This window comes from Suncus etruscus, chromosome 12 (assembly GCF_024139225.1).
Source record: "Suncus etruscus isolate mSunEtr1 chromosome 12, mSunEtr1.pri.cur, whole genome shotgun sequence".
Classification (NCBI taxonomy): domain Eukaryota; kingdom Metazoa; phylum Chordata; class Mammalia; order Eulipotyphla; family Soricidae; genus Suncus; species Suncus etruscus.
Genome location: NC_064859.1, coordinates 33882384 through 33899126, shown reverse-complemented (window position 1 = coordinate 33899126; position 16743 = coordinate 33882384). Strand labels below are relative to the sequence as shown.

At 39.5% G+C, this 16743-nt stretch overlaps 1 protein-coding gene and 2 non-coding genes across 3 annotated transcripts in view; 2 read left to right on the top strand and 1 right to left on the bottom strand.

Moving 5' to 3' along the window:
• Positions 1-16743, bottom strand: part of PUS10 (pseudouridine synthase 10) — a 70542-nt gene that overhangs the window by 28746 nt on the left and 25053 nt on the right. The window contains exons 4-5 of the mRNA XM_049784761.1: positions 12340-12374; positions 655-766 (exon numbers count right to left, since the gene is read on the bottom strand). Of these exons, the coding sequence (XP_049640718.1) occupies positions 655-766; positions 12340-12374 (147 nt within the window). The remainder of the gene's footprint in view (positions 1-654; positions 767-12339; positions 12375-16743) is intronic.
• LOC126024882 (small nucleolar RNA SNORA51) lies at positions 11759-11888 on the top strand. The gene has a single exon (XR_007500973.1). It is a non-coding gene; the product is annotated as a small nucleolar RNA SNORA51 (small nucleolar RNA).
• On the top strand, positions 12493-12598 carry LOC126025307 (U6 spliceosomal RNA). The gene has a single exon (XR_007501330.1). It is a non-coding gene; the product is annotated as a U6 spliceosomal RNA (small nuclear RNA).

Below are 16743 nucleotides of genomic sequence, written 5' to 3'. Positions count from 1 at the left end.
GACTTGAACAGGTGTCTAAGATTCAGGGAATTTTCTTCATTCAGAATAATGAAGGAACAAAGTTAAGCTATAGAATCTTATTCAAGATGAGCTATGAAATTATCCTGTTTATCTAGAAACTTGTCATGTTCTTCCCTAAATCAGGAGACTGGGGTAAGTAAGTCTACTCTAGAATAAAGGAAATGGATTGGAGTTCTGCTTTCAAAGAAGAGACTTCGTGAAATTAAACAAAGACATCTAAATGACAACAAGGTGAAATAAAGAGCCCATGCTTGCTGTAATTGAAGAAGTTGCATACGTGCAAAGATTAGCCACAGGGGAAAGAAAAGTTTCAAGTTCACTCACTTGCTGACATTTATTTAAGAATTTTTTAGGAATGTCTCTGATTAAACTATAAATATATTAGAGGTATATATTTATTTCTAATCTTTTAAAGTCAAAGTGCAAGGAAGCTGTCATACATACATACTTCTACATATCTTGAATCATAAGAGAAAACTTCAATTAAAGATTGAGAAATTATCATTTTAAACATGTAAAAATCCCTTAATGTATTATTTAAAGAGAAAATTATTTTGGCTACAAATCTGTCATATAATGAAGTGAAACCATTAAAATCAGAGAACAGAATTAATAATGCTGATGACCCAATACCTTTCCATCAATGGGAATACCCAGTTCCTCTGAAAACAGGGGGTGAGTTATCCACTTGTAGGCTTCTTTTAGCTGAACTATATCATTTCTTCCCAGCGACAGACTCTGCTTTCTGAATAACATAAAGATTAATTTGCTCAGTGAAAAACTTCACTTTTTCTACTAAAGACAAGATCATGCAATAATCTAAAACTATTTTAAAGTGCCATCTATATACCAGACTCTATTGAACTCCTATAGAAAGCAGAGAACAAAATAGACAAGAATACCTCAACTCCTGGGCCTTAAATTCTAGTTGTATCAAGGAACCACCTTTGCAGGGGAGATGGTGGGATGGGCTAGGGAAGGATAGATAGGTCACTACAACAATGATAAGGGGAGTGGTCACTCTAGACGAGGAGTAGGTGCTAAAAGGAGGTAAAGTGACATGCACAAGGGGCCAGAGCATAGCACAGCAGGTAGGACATTTGCCTTGCATAGGGTCAACCCAGGTGTGATCCCCAGCATCCCATATGGTCCCCTGAGCCTGCCAGAAGTAATTTCTGAGCACAGAGCCAGGAGTAAATCCTGAGTGCTGCCAGGTTTGGTCCCAAAACTAAAACACAAAGTGTCATGCACAATACCCTATTAGTAACAATGCCTGACAAGGAGGGTGAGGAGGGGTGGAGAAAAGTGCCCAGCCTTAGAGGCAGGTTTGGGGGTGGTAGAGAAACTGGGACACTGGTGGACAAAGTAGGCACTGGTAAAGAGATGGGTACTGGAACATTGTACACCTAAAACTCTCACATGAATAACAAAGTAAAAATTACAAAAAACTTTGTAATTCATAGTAAGTCAACAGGAAAAAATTTATAATAAAATAAAATGGCATAGAAGGTTGTTTTAAAACTTCTAAAATATGTTGTTTTTTGAGTTATCACTGCCAAATTCTAGGATTTATATACCATAAAACAGAAAGATGAAATATAATTGTTTACTGTTCCAATACTACAAAGCCATATATAATAATAATCTAATCTATTTCTCTTTCTCATGATAGGTGCTCAATTTTGAGAAATCTATGTAAAGCTGTATTTTCCCCCTTTATTGCTGAAGGAGAAATATTGAATCTAAACTATCAATGATGAAAATGCTCATCAATTTAGTATGATAAATGTCTAAGAAAAAATCTGGCATTCCCCAGACTCTATCCATGAACTAATAAACAGGTTTGAAGAAAACCCCAGTTATAACTTCTAAGTTTTAGTTTGTTGGTATCCTAAATTGTGATAGATAGGAACGAAGGTAAAAAGAAAGAACGCATGATATATTATTCAAATTGTCCGATTGCACTGAGAATATAGTGACATTACTCATGAACTGCCAAGTCATTCAAGAAATGAAATTTTCAAATCAACTTTATAGCTGTTTTCAGGTTGCTTTTAACAAAGAAGATGTTAACATCATCTTATGTAATTTCTTTCAATGTCCAATTTCCACTGATAGAAATAGTTACTTAAGAGTCAATATTCTGGGGCCGAAGCGATAGCACTGTGGTAGGGCATTTACCTGGCACATGAACAACCTGGGACAGACCTGGGTTCGATCCCCAGGCATCCCATATGGTTCCTCTAGCCTGCCAGGAGTGATTTCTGAGCACAGAGCCAGGAGTACCCCGAGTGCTGCTGGGTGTGGCCCCCCAAAAAACAAATAAATAAATAAATATTTTTAAACTGACAATATGAAAATAGGACCAGAGAGATAGCTCAATGGGCTGACGTGCATGCTTTGTATACAGAAGGCTCAATTTCCCCTAAGCATGACTTGGAATAATTCCCAAGTACCATGCCAAGCACCATGTCAGAGTAACTAACTCCTGCGCACTGCTGGAAATAGTTCAAAAAAAAAAAAAAACCCACCAAATATACAAAATCCCCTCAAAAATAGAAAATGACTTAAAATTGTTTAGCCTGTTGCATATGCAAAGTTATAAAATTGATCCCAGACCCTACATGACCCCAACAACACTACTGGGTGTCGTCCTGGCAGCCCCCAAGCAGTGCAGAGTGGCACACACAATAATTGTTAAAAAAAAATCATTTACAGACGCCATTTTCAGGGAGGGACTTCAGAGCATAAAAGCCGGCTATCCTTTGCAAAAGCTGGCTCCCTGTGTGTGACACCAGGCGGGGAAAATCCGCGAAAGTACACCGGCCCAGTGGGGCTCAGCTGTGAAAGACTGTGAGTGTGACCTGTCTATGTCTGTCTACTGTCCTCTTGCGTGAAACTCTTGCGAGTGGGGCAAAAAGAGCCTCCAGAAACCTCGCTCGCCCAGACGCCATTTTCAGGGAGGGACTTCAGAGCATAAAAACCGGCTATCCTTTGCAAAAGCTGGCTCCCTGTGTGTGACACCAGGCGGGGAAAATCCGCAAAAGTACACCGGCCCAGTGGGGCTCAGCTGTGAAAGACTGTGAGTGTGACCTGTCTATGTCTGTCTACTGTCCTCTTGCGTGAAACTCTTGCGAGTGGGGCAAAAAGAGCCTCCAGAAACCTCGCTCGCCCAGACGCCATTTTCAGGGAGGGACTTCAGAGCATAAAAACCGGCTATCCTTTGCAAAAGCTGGCTCCCTGTGTGTGACACCAGGCGGGGAAAATCCGCAAAAGTACACCGGCCCAGTGGGGCTCAGCTGTGAAAGACTGTGAGTGTGACCTGTCTATGTCTGTCTACTGTCCTCTTGCGTGAAACTCTTGCGAGTGGGGCAAAAAGAGCCTCCAGAAACCTCGCTCGCCCAGACGCCATTTTCAGGGAGGGACTTCAGAGCATAAAAACCGGCTATCCTTTGCAAAAGCTGGCTCCCTGTGTGTGACACCAGGCGGGGAAAATCCGCAAAAGTACACCGGCCCAGTGGGGCTCAGCTGTGAAAGACTGTGAGTGTGACCTGTCTATGTCTGTCTACTGTCCTCTTGCGTGAAACTCTTGCGAGTGGGGCAAAAAGAGGCTCAGAGGAGCACGGCCGCTCCGCTTCGCTACGCGGCCGTGCACTCTTTCTAAGGAAAGAACTCCATTGCAACAAGAAGGAAAAATCACACTAAGAACGGCGCTATATCACAGAAGCAAACATTTCTCTCTGGACTGTCTTCTCTGTTACATGCTCGGGCCTAAGATTTGACCCAGTGTGAGGCTTCATCCACGGAGGACTCCCCTCCCTTAGAGGCAAGTCAGCCCATCCAGAAAGGGAGGAGCCAGAGGAGTGTGCTGCCTACATCATATAGACAATGAATACCACTACAACACGTAGAAAAACCCACAATACAAATGTGACAATGGGGAAACAGCGCAGGCCAGCATCAGACATAGAGAATGAAGATGACAATTCTGAGGACCAGATAATGACTGAACAACTAATCAACCTCTCAGATAAGGACTTTAGACTAGCAATATGGAAGGTGCTCAACAGACTCCAAGAAACCATGGATCGAGTTGAACAGAACACTAATAAGAACCAAGAAAATATGAAGGCAGAAATGACAAAACTCCAAACTGAAATAACATGTCAACTAACAGGCCTGAAAAACTCAGTAAACGAAGTGAATGACAAAATGGATAAGCTCTGGGACAGGGTATCAGAAGCTGAGAATAGACTTGGTGCTGTGGAAGATGAGATACATAACAATTCCATACAGCAGGAGAGATTGGACAAAAAACTTAAAGCAAATGAGCAGACAATGGAAAAATTAGTCAAAGAATGGGAACAGACGAAAATAGAAGTCTATGATAAGATCAACAGAAACAACTTAAGAATCATTGGAGTCCCAGAGACCCAGGAAGAAAATTTCCAGGAAGAATCAATGGTCAAGAACATCATTAAAGAGAAACTTCCAGAGCTAAAGAATATATGTGATCAAATCCTGCATGCCCGAAGAGTACCAACCAAAAGAGACCCCAGAAAAACCACCCCAAGACACATCCTAGTCACAATGACAAATCCCACAGATAGAGACAGAATTCTGAAAACAGCAAGATCAAAAGGGGAAATCATGTTCAAGCAAGCTTCCCTGAGATTTACAGCAGACCTGTCACCAGAAACGCTCAATGCCAGAAAGCAGTGGTGGGATATTGTGACAAGACTGAATGAAATGAATGCTTCACCCAGAATACTATACCCAGCAAAACTCACTTTCCGGTTTGATGGAAGAATACATGGTTTCACAGACAAAAAACAGCTCAGAAACTTCACAGACACAAAACCAGTCTTAAGAGAAAAACTGAAAGACCTAATCTAAGACAAGACTACCCAAAAGACACACCAAATTTTGAAATAAAGATGGCGTTAAATCCCAGGACAATTCTTTCTCTCAACGTCAATGGACTAAATGCACCAGTTAAGAGACACAGAGTGGCTAAATGGATCAAAAAACTCAATCCAACCTTCTGCTGCCTACAAGAAACGCACCTGAATAGTCAGAACAAACATAGACTCAAAATAAAAGGCTGGAGAAAAGTTATCCAAGCAAACAACACCCATAAAAAAGCTGGAGTGGCCATACTAATATCAGATAATGCAAACTTTATACTCAGGAAGGTTGTAAGGGACAAAGACGGACATTTTATATTAATCAAGGGGTACGTAGAGCAGGAAGAATTCACTCTCCTAAACATATATGCACCGAATGAGGGGCCAGCAAAATATTTAATACAACTGCTGACAAATCTGAAAAATAATATCAACAACAACACAATAATTGTGGGGGACCTAAACACGGCTTTGTCAACACTGGACAGGTCAACCAGACTGAAACCCAACAAGAATATACTAGACCTGAGGAGAGAAATGGAAGAAAGAGGCCTAGTGGATATATATAGGACACTCCATCCCCAGAAACCTGGATACACATTCTTCTCCAATGTACATGGGACATTCTCCAGGATAGACTACATGCTGGCACATAAAACATACCTCCATAAGATCAAGAGGATAGAAATTTTGCAGACTACCTTCGCTGACCACAAGGCTCTGAAATTATTTGTGAACTCCAAAGGGACTCAGAAGAAACACTTTAACACCTGGAAGTTAAACAGCCTCATGCTCAATAACCAGTGGGTCCGAGATGAAATCAAGGAGGAAATAAAAAGGTTCCTGGAAACAAATGACAATAAAGACACAAACTCTCAGAACTTATGGGACACAGCAAAAGCAGTACTGAGAGGAAAATTTATAGCTTTGCAAGCACACATCAGGAAGGAAGAAGGAGCTTACCTGAGTAGCTTAATGACACAGCTAATAGAACTAGAAAATGCTCAACAAAAGGACCCAAGAACAGGAAGACAGAAGGAAATAACAAAGCTGAGAGCAGAAATCAACGAAGTGGAAACTCAAAAAACAATCCGAAAGATCAACGAAAGCAGAAGTTGGTTCTTTGAAAAAATAAACAAGATTGATAGACCACTGGCAAACCTAACAAAGAAAGAGAGAGAGAGAAACTTGATAACTCGTATCAGGAATGAAAAAGGAGAGATCACTACTGATATGACAGAGATTCAAAGGGTAATCAGAAACTACTTTGAAAAACTCTACGCCACTAAAAATGAGAACCTGGAAGAAATGGATAAATTCTTGGACTCTTATAATCTTCCACGGTTGAAGGAAGAGGATGTAGCATATCTAAACACCCCCATCACCATTGATGAAATTAAAACAGTAATCAAATGTCTGCCGAAAAACAAAAGCCCAGGTCCAGATGGATTCACTAATGAATTCTATCAAACTTTCCAAGAGGAACTACTGCCAATCTTGGCAAGACTCTTTCATGAAATTGAACAAACAGAAACACTTCCAAATAGCTTTTATGAAGCCAACATCACCTTGATACCTAAACCAGACAGAGACGCTACCAAAAAAGAAAATTACAGACCAATATCACTGATGAATGCAGATGCAAAGATCCTCAACAAAATCCTGGCAAATAGGATTCAATGCCTCATTAAGAAGATCATCCACTACGATCAAGTAGGTTTCATCCCAGGAATGCAAGGCTGGTTTAACATCCGTAAATCTATCAACATAATACACAACATCAATAACAAGAAAAATAAAAACCACATGATCATATCAATAGATGCAGAGAAAGCATTTGATAAGGTCCAACACCCATTCTTGATCAAAACTCTCAGCAAGATGGGAATGGAGGGAACCTTTCTCAATATAGTGAAGGCCATCTACCACAAGCCAGTGGCAAATATTATCCTCAATGGAGAAAAACTGAAAGCCTTCCCTCTAAATTCTGGCACAAGACAAGGCTGTCCTCTCTCACCACTCCTATTCAACATAGCACTGGAAGTACTTGCTATAGCGATTAGGCAAGAAAAGGATATCAAGGGAATCCAGATAGGAAAGGAAGAAGTCAAGCTCTCACTGTTTGCAGATGACATGATACTCTACTTAGAAAACCCTAAAGACTCTATCAAAAAGCTTCTAGAAACAATAGACTCATATAGCAAGGTGGCAGGCTACAAAATTAACACACAAAAATCAATGGCCTTTCTATACACCAACAGTAATAAAGAAGAAATGGACATTAAGAAAACAACCCCATTCACAATAGTACCACACAAACTCAAATATCTTGGAATCAACTTGACTAAATATGTGAAGGACCTATACAAAGAAAACTATAAAACTCTGCTCCAAGAAATAAGAGAGGACACACGGAAATGGAAACACATACCCTGCTCATGGATTGGCAGGATTAACATCATCAAAATGTCAATACTCCCCAAGGCATTATACAGATTTAATGCCATCCCTCTAAAGATACCCATGACATTCTTCAAAGAAGTGGATCAGACACTTTTGAAATTCATTTGGAACAATAAACACCCTCGAATAGCTAAAGCAATCATTGGGAAAAAGAATATGGGAGGAATTACTTTTCCCAACTTTAAACTGTACTACAAAGCAACAGTTATCAAAACAGCATGGTATTGGAATAAGGATAGGTCCTCAGATCAGTGGAATAGGCTTGAATACTCAGAAAATGTTCCCCAGAGATACAACCATCTAATTTTTGATAAAGGAGCAGGAAATCCTAAATGGAGCAGGGAAAGCCTCTTCAACAAGTGGTGTTGGCACAATTGGATAGCCACTTGCAAAAAATTAAACTTAGACCCCCAGCTAACATCATGTACAAAGGTAAAATCCAAATGGATTAAAGACCTCGATATCAGCCCCAAAACCATAAGATATATAGAACAGCACATAGGCAAAACACTACAGGACATTACAGGCATCTTCAAGGAGGAAACTGCACTCTCCAAGCAAGTGAAAGCAGAGATTAACAGATGGGAATATATTAAGCTGAGAAGCTTCTGCACCTCAAAGGAAATAGTGCCCAGGATACAAGAGCCACCCACTGAGTGGGAGAAACTATTCACCCAATACCCATCAGATAAGGGGCTAATCTCCAAAATATACAAGGCACTGACAGAACTTTACAAGAAAAAAACATCTAACCCCATCAAAAAATGGGGAGAAGAAATGAACAGACACTTTGACAAAGAAGAAATACGCATGGCCAAAAGACACATGAAAAAATGTTCCACATCACTAATCATCAGGGAGATGCAAATCAAAACAACGATGAGATACCACCTCACACCCCAGAGAATGGCACACATCACAAAGAATGAGAATAAACAGTGTTGGCGGGGATGTGGAGAGAAAGGAACTCTTATCCACTGCTGGTGGGAATGCTGTCTAGTTCAACCTTTATGGAAAGCGATATGGAGATTCCTCCAAAAACTGGAAATCGAGCTCCCATACGATCCAGCTATACCACTCCTAGGAATATACCCTAGGAACACAAAAATACAATACAAAAACCCCTTCCTTACACCTATATTCATTGCAGCTCTATTTACCATAGCAAGACTCTGGAAACAACCAAGATGCCCTTCAACAGATGAATGGCTAAAGAAACTGTGGTACATATACACAATGGAATATTATGCAGCTGTCAGGAGAGATGAAGTCATGAAATTTTCCTATACATGGATGTACATGGAATCTATTATGCTGAGTGAAATAAGTCAGAGAGAGAGAGAAAAACGCAGAATGGTCTCACTCATCTATGGGTTTTAAGAAAAATGAAAGACACCCTTGTAATAATAATTTTCAGACACAAAAGAGAAAAGAGCTGGAAGTTCCAGCTCACCTCAGGAAGCTCACCACAAAGAGTGATGAGTTTAGTTAGAGAAATAACTACATTTTGAACTGTCCTAATATTGAGAATGTATGAGGGAAATGTAGAGCCTGTTTAGGGTACAGGCGGGGGTTGGGTGGGGAGGAGGGTGATTTGGGACTTGGGTGATGGGAATGTTGCACTGGTGATGGGTGGTGTTCCTTTTATGACTGAAACCCAAACACAATCATGTATGTAATCAAGGTGTTTAAATAAAAAAAAAAAAAAAAAAGAAAAAAAAAAAAAAATCATTTAGACTCCAGAGAGTACAAAAGATTAGCAAAAGACAATTCTATTTTTTGGGGGGAGGGGCCACACCCGGCGGTGCTCAAGGGTTACTCCTGGCTGTCTGCTCAGAAATAGCTCCTGGCAGGCAAACGCCGCTGTGCTATCTCTCCGGGCCCCAGAAGACAATTCTAAAAATGGGTTAGACATTAGTGAGTAGATATATAAGAAAACCAGTATTTTTAATCCTTCATGTCATTAAATTATACTTAGCTCAATTTAAAACCTTAAACTCCAGATATCTTTTTTTCTGAACAGGAAACTTTTTGTTTTGTTTTGGGGTCACACCAGGCAGCACTCAGGAGTTACTCCTGGCTCTACACTCAGAAATCGCTCCTAGAAGGTTCAGGGGATCATATGGGATGCCAGGATTTGAACCACTGTCCTTCTGCATGCAAGGCAAACACCCTACCTCCATGCTATCTCTCCGGCTCCAAACAGAGGAAACTTTATGCTTAAATATAAGGCAAAATTACTAAAAATAGCAGGCTTTTGGGGCTGGAGTCATAGCACACAGTGGGTAGGGCGTTTGCCTTTCACGCAGCTGACATGGGTTCAATCCACAGCATCCCATATGGTCCCCAGAGCCTGCCAGGAGTAACTTCTGAGCACAGAGCCAGAAATAAACCCTGAGCACTGCCAGGTGTGGCCCAAAAAGTAAAAAAAAAAGAAATTTCTAGCGGCCAGAGCAATAGCACAGCGGTAGGGCCTTGCGTGCAGCCGACCCGGGACTGACCCAGGTTTGATCCCCAAAATCCCCTGAGTCTGCCAGGACTGATATTTGAGTACATAGCCAGGACTACCCCCTGAGTACCACCAGGTGTGCCTAATAACCAAAAGGAAAAAAAAAAGACAGTGGGGTAGGAGAGTTAGCACAGCAGTAAAGCTGTGCCTTAGACACAGAAGGACAGTGGTTCAAATCCTGGCATCCCATATGTTCCCTCCCCAGCCTGTCAGGAGCAATTTCTGAGCACAGAGCCAAGAGTAACTCCTGAGCGCTGGCGGGTGTGACTCAAAAACCATAAAAAGAAAAAAAAGACAGCCTTTCAATCCTCAAAGATGAATACATCTAATACTTTTCTAAATACAATTTAGGATAAATATTTTCAAAAGGAGTCCAACATATGCTTGGTTTTCTCCAGAGCACTATTTATCAACTTTTCTTTCCCTGTGCTCCCCAATTCCTTTCTATGGTCCCCTATCCTACTGGTTGGCTTTCTAAACCCATTTACTTGATTTTTACCTGTGGCCTCTTGGAGTATTAAGAGCCTACTGAGGGTCAGGTGGCTCCCAGTTGAGAAATGTTGCTTTACGTAACTCAGTAGTCATTATATTCAGTCTCAATTTATTACTTAGCTATAGTCCCTACTTTCCTTTGTTAGATAAACACAGATGAGGATGTCATAGCATCATTTTCATTATTAATGCAAAGTACATGGCAATCATCTAGACTAGAGCAAAGATAAACCAAAATGGGGCTGGAGTGGTGGTGCAGCAGTAGGGCGTTTGTCTTGCTGACCTAGGAAGAACTGTGGTTCAATGCCCTGGCGTCCTATATGGTCCCCGATTTCTGAGCGCAAAGCCAGGAGTAACCCCTGAGCATCACTGAGAATGGCCCAATCCCCCAAAAAAAGATAAACAAAAAAATTCCAATACATTTTTTTCCTATATTCCCTCTAAAATCTCTTGACCACATAATGAATTAGGAACACTCAGGGGGAAAGATTTGTATGTCTATTTCAGAATCACTATATCATCAGGATCCTTTGGAAGAACTGTTTTTGTCCTTTAATAAGAAAAACCACAATTCACAGTCGATGTGCATGAAAACTTAAGATCTCTAGAAAACAAGTCAGACCACACCAGGTGCTTGGAAGGCTTCCAGGGTGAACCCAATGATGTTGGCAACCAAACCTGGCTCAGCCACACGCAAAGGCAAAAGCTTTAACTCTTGTACTATCACTCTGAACTAAACACTTGAAACTAATTTAATACAACCCAAACCTTTGAAATATGTGGTAGCTACCCCAAGTACCACCAGGAGTAATTCTTGAGAGCAAAGCCAGGAGTAACCCATGATCATCACTGGGTATGGCTCAAACCCTTGCCCCCCTCCAAGAAAAAGTAGCAGTTACTTTTTAAAATACAGGTATGAAATAAAAAAAGTCAACACTTTTTCTGTAACTACAATCACTAAGCATAAAATTCTAATATAGCAACCGACACTTTGCCCAGTGATTATTCTCTCCAGAAAAAGAGGGACAAGGTTTCTCGGTCATTTCTGGACCTGTACTGACTTTTAATGTCAAGTCCAAAAAGCTTTAGAAATCAGGCAATCAAAACATGACTTGAGCATGTGCAGCCATTCAAAAAATTTTTTTATCAAATTTAATGGAAATACTTAATTCATTGTCAAAATATTAATCTATATTAATCTAGTAAATACATATTATAAAATACAGCAGATTATCAATTGTATAGTACTACCACAGAACCTAGGTGGAAGAAGTATAATATACATGGCATTTTATACAAAATAACATTTATGAAATCTAAAAATTTCTAATTTCCACAACACATTTGGTCCCCAAGATTTAATATAAATCAGTGTTTAATATAAGTCAGTGTTCTTTACATTGACTGTATAGAAAGAGGAGATACAGTAAATGCACCCCATATACACCTCAACAAAGGCCTTTTGCCTGGTCTGTATTGTAAATTGGGGGACAAAAAAAAAAAGATTTAATATAAAGACCTTCAGGACCTATTGTTTTCTATGTTTTATCTATGTATAAACTCACTATGTTCTACTCTGCCTTCCCTAGGATTTTACTAGTTTATATCCTTTATAGCAAAATTAATTATATAGCTTAGTTTCTAAGGTAAGCATAAAATATATTCTTTACACAACTGTCCAAACTATATTATTTTAGTGCCTGATACATATAAGATATGTATTTATAGTCACATTAAATCTAAAAAAAAAATGGGTTTTGCAAGTAAATTCATTAAATAAGACTTGACAACTGATTTTATACAATTAAAAATTTCTCAGCACCAATTTCCCTAGTAGATGGTAAACTCAACACTATAAAAAGAGAAAGTAGTAGTAGTAAAAATACTTTAAAAGTCAAGTAGCTTATATTTAAATGGTTGTAAAAATTCCCTACCTAAATTACTTACCCCATTTCCTGTTTTACCAGCAACCATGCAGCATACTGTAGCAAGTTAGTCACACCCAGAAAGAAAAGAAAAGGGAGAAAATGGTCATTGAAATTATGTTCCAATATCTTCTCTAAAGTCTTAACTCATTTGTTAATCAAATTCTCCTTTTTAGTGCTGGCTTCTGCAACACACATACTAAAACTGGAATGATACAGAGAAGATTAGTATGACTCTGCTCTCGGATGATGCACAAATTCATGAAGCATTCCATATATTGCCTTAGTATTGTAACAAATGATATAAAGTAAATGTGTTTGTGTTTGTGGTGGTAGGTCAGAAACTACTGAAAGGACGGTCACACTAGTGGTGGGATTCGTATCTGAAAACTTAATGCCTGAAATGACTGTATTATGGACAACTTAGTAAAACACAGTGTTATAATAAAAAAAAAATCAGCTCTTTCTTTTTTTTTTTTTTTTTTTTTTGGTTTTTGGGCCACACCCAGTGACGCTCAGGGGTTACTCCTGGTTATGCGCTCAGAAGTTGCTCCTGGCTTGGGGGACCATATGGGACACCGGGAGATCGAATCGCAGTCCATCCAAGGCTAGTGCAGGCAAGGCAGGCACCTTACCTCTAGTACCACCGCCCAGCCCCCAACTCTCCTTTTTTAAGCAGAAGTGTTAACATTCAGAAATGTGGCAGAGAATTCCACCTCACTGAAACTCAAATGAGAACAGGCCCCACTTTGCAATGTGGATCTCAGAATTCAAAAGGTCTATTCCTCCTACTCCCTACAGATTTTGAGTTTCCACCAATGAAGCATTCATGTTTTATTTTATAAACATGGTGGTCTGTATATTTTTCTTTAAAGATCTTACTATATAAAAAGTGACTGATAATAAACTAACTACACCAGCAAGTTTCATGGAATAACACATCTTAAACTCTAATTTATAACACCTATATATAAAGTATGTGTTTGTTTGTGGTACTAGAGATTGAATACCAAAGGCCTCACACAGGTATGTGTGCTACCACTGAGTATAATTCACTTTCAAAGACAATAAAAAAAAATGAAGTTGGAGTTTAGAGATGGTTCAAAAACTGGAGTACATGCTTTGCTTTCAGTAAATCTGAGTTGAATTCCTGGTATCCAAAGTTCCCCTAAACACTGAACTGTGAGTACCCTCCAAGCTTCAGCAGATCCTAGATCCCTTTCTTGGTCCCTCCACCCAAAAAAGACACTGAAAAAGCTGTAAAACAAAGGTAGAAATGTTCACAATCACAGTTGTTTTAGAATTATGTTAAATTCATGAAAACTGCCTTGTAAATGAAGTACAGAGCACTAAGATTCCTCAGTTTGCTATTAGATTCCCACCATTCTAATCTTAAAAACACATTTCTTAAAACGTGCCTCCCTCAGTAGACGGCGTTTTGGAAACATGATAGCAGTGAAAAATAAATTAACTTGTAGATCAGAACTCTACTCCAGGGGCCGGAGAGATAGCATGGAGGTAAGGTGTTTGCCTTTCATGCAGAAGGCCATCAGTTCGAATCCCGGTGTCCCATATGGTCCCCCGTGCCTGCAAGGAGCAATTTCTGAGCATGGAGCCAGGAGTATCCCCTGAGCACAGCCAGGTGTGACCCAAAAACCACAAAAAACAAAAACAAAAACAAAACAACTCTACTCCAGTGTCTAAATGTTCAACTGATTTATGTTTGTTTACTATGCTATTTCAGTCTAATATCACAGACTCTGCAAAATAATATCACTGCAAGACTCCATCCTTCTATTTTTTTTTTTTTACAATTTATTCAAGTCCTTTTCAACTTTTTTCCTTTTGGTATTTGGTGCCAGAGATTGAACCTAAGGTCCTCAAGCATGCATGTTCTACCACTGAGTTAAATTCTTCTCTTTGAAAGTATTTGAGCACAGTGTGATATGCAATTACTAGACTTTAGGTTTTACTAAAGGATTAGTGCTCAATTTCCTAAAGTGTAAAATGAGACCAAGATGTTTATAATTCAAACTTTTTTGCATAACTAATAATTATTAATAGATATAACTGTATAATAACTAATTATACATTGTATGATTATTTACGACTTTGGGATAAAAATAAAAATGAATAACAGTCTCCTAAAGTTGCAACCTAAAGTGCTACCCACTATCCACATATCTCCATACATTCAAAGATCAATAAAGCATATGTGTGTGTGTGTGTGTGTGTGTGTATATATACACACACACACATAACTTACTGAAATATTGTTAGGATTTAATAAAAACTGTATGTTTTATTATATAAAAGTAAGATTCCTGGTAAATGTTTATTAAATAATACCTGTTACTGTCATTTTTAACTAAAACCTTGCAAATCACAGTAATAAAATTTCAATCTCTTAAAAAACTTACGGGGGGGGGGGGGGCGGAAAGATAGCACGGAGGTAGGGTGCTTGCCTTCTATGCAGAAGGACGATGGTTGGAATCCCGGCATCCCATATGGTCTCCCAAGCCTGCCAGGAGTGATTTCTGAGCGTAGAGCCAGGAGTGACCCCTGAGCACTGGCCAGTGTGACTCAAAAACAAAAAAACAAAAAACAAACAAACAAAAAGAGACTTACAGGATTGGGGCTGGAGTAATAGTACACAAGTAGGGAGCTTGTCTTACACATAGCCCACCAGCATTTAATCACCAGCATCCCATATGGGTCCCCAAGCACTGCCAGGAGTTACTCCTGAGCACAGAGATAGGAATAACCATGAGTATGGATTACCAGGTATGCCCCAACCTCCAAAATAAAACTTACAGGACTTGGGGATTCTTTTCCTTGAATACCAAATAGTTCTATGTCATTCTAGAACCTCCCTGATCAGTGAAACCTGCAGGGGTATCTGAGCTACAGAGAACTTGTCCCTTTGGTTGTTATTGAGCATCCTGACGACGTTCAAGTACCACAGGGGTGCCAGGATTGAGCCCAGATCAGTTGTCTGCAAGGAAAATACCTTACCTTACCTGTTGTAGTACTGTTCTGACCCCATCCTTATTCCTTTTTAAAAGAGATTTTCTGTTTCATTTGATGGCCATACACCATCAGGAATCATCTTGATGGTGCTCTGGAGACCATATGGATTACTAGGGATCAAACCCAAAGTCCCACACAAGATAAGTACCCTTCCCACCTATCTATCTGATGCAGGGACTCAACATTTTTGTCCTTTTTTTTTAGTGATCTTCTCTTCTTTCAGGCAAACTCAGTTCTCTATGCTCCACTTATTCCAGGTGATACCATTATGTCTGCAATGCATCCTGTCATCTTCTTATTATAAAGTAGGGCAGAACTGGAGGTTGCCAAGGGAAACCAGATTACCACATGCAACATGTAAAATTAAACAGAACATCTTCAGTATCTGAGACTTGCTAAAGGGCTTTTCTTCCTAACCTTTTGCAGGCTCACAGCACAAGCGCACGCCAGCAGGTTAGACAGAACGAATCAAGTAGCAGAGGTTGGAAAGCTGACTCCCAAAGAAGTCAATGTTTCTCATTATTCCATTTTTTACCATATGCTAATAATAGTGCCCTGGACTTGTTTCTGCCTAGAAAAAAACAGTACATTGTTCTCTTTCATGCCATCATGATAATTTTAATACATGTTCTATTTCTTAGTGTAAAAAAAAATCAATTGTCTAGAGAAACTATTTTAATTACTCCACCAAAAGAACCAAATGGCATTAAAGTTATCAACCTTAATCAAATTTTATACCAATACCAATCTCACCACCTGAAAATTCAAAATCTACATGCTTTTATCTCAGATTTGGCCACCCTTATTAGAGAATTCTAGGGGAGACCTAAGTTAGGTAGCAAAGTATTCTAATAACATGCTTGGTAAAGTACGTCTGTATATGGTCAGATATATCACACACGCATGCACATATGTACACACATGGAGTTTATGTTTGAGGATGGAAATACCCAGCACTAACAATGTGTAAATGACAGTAAAATCAGAGATTGAGGCTAAGTCAAGGAGAGGTGGCCTTACCGCTTGTGCCACCGCTCCAGCCCCAACATTAATATTCTTAGACTCTAAGGTCTTTAATATTCTTAAACTGTAAGGTCTTTTGGACACTGCACACCTCCTAGGCACATTTATAAAATAAATACAATAAAAACACAAACTTGTGATTATCATGGGAAAAAAATCACAAGAGGGAATTCTATGAGGGTGGGCAGGAGTAGAAGTAAGGAAAAGGATCAGAAAAGACAGAATGAGGCCTAGAGGAATACAACAATGGCTTATTGCACCTGCTTGCAAACTATGGCCACAATCTCACACCAGTGTCCAAAGTGCAAAGCATGAACCTAGTAACTCTGTTGTCTGAGATCCCCAGCACCATGCATAATTTCTGGCCATACGG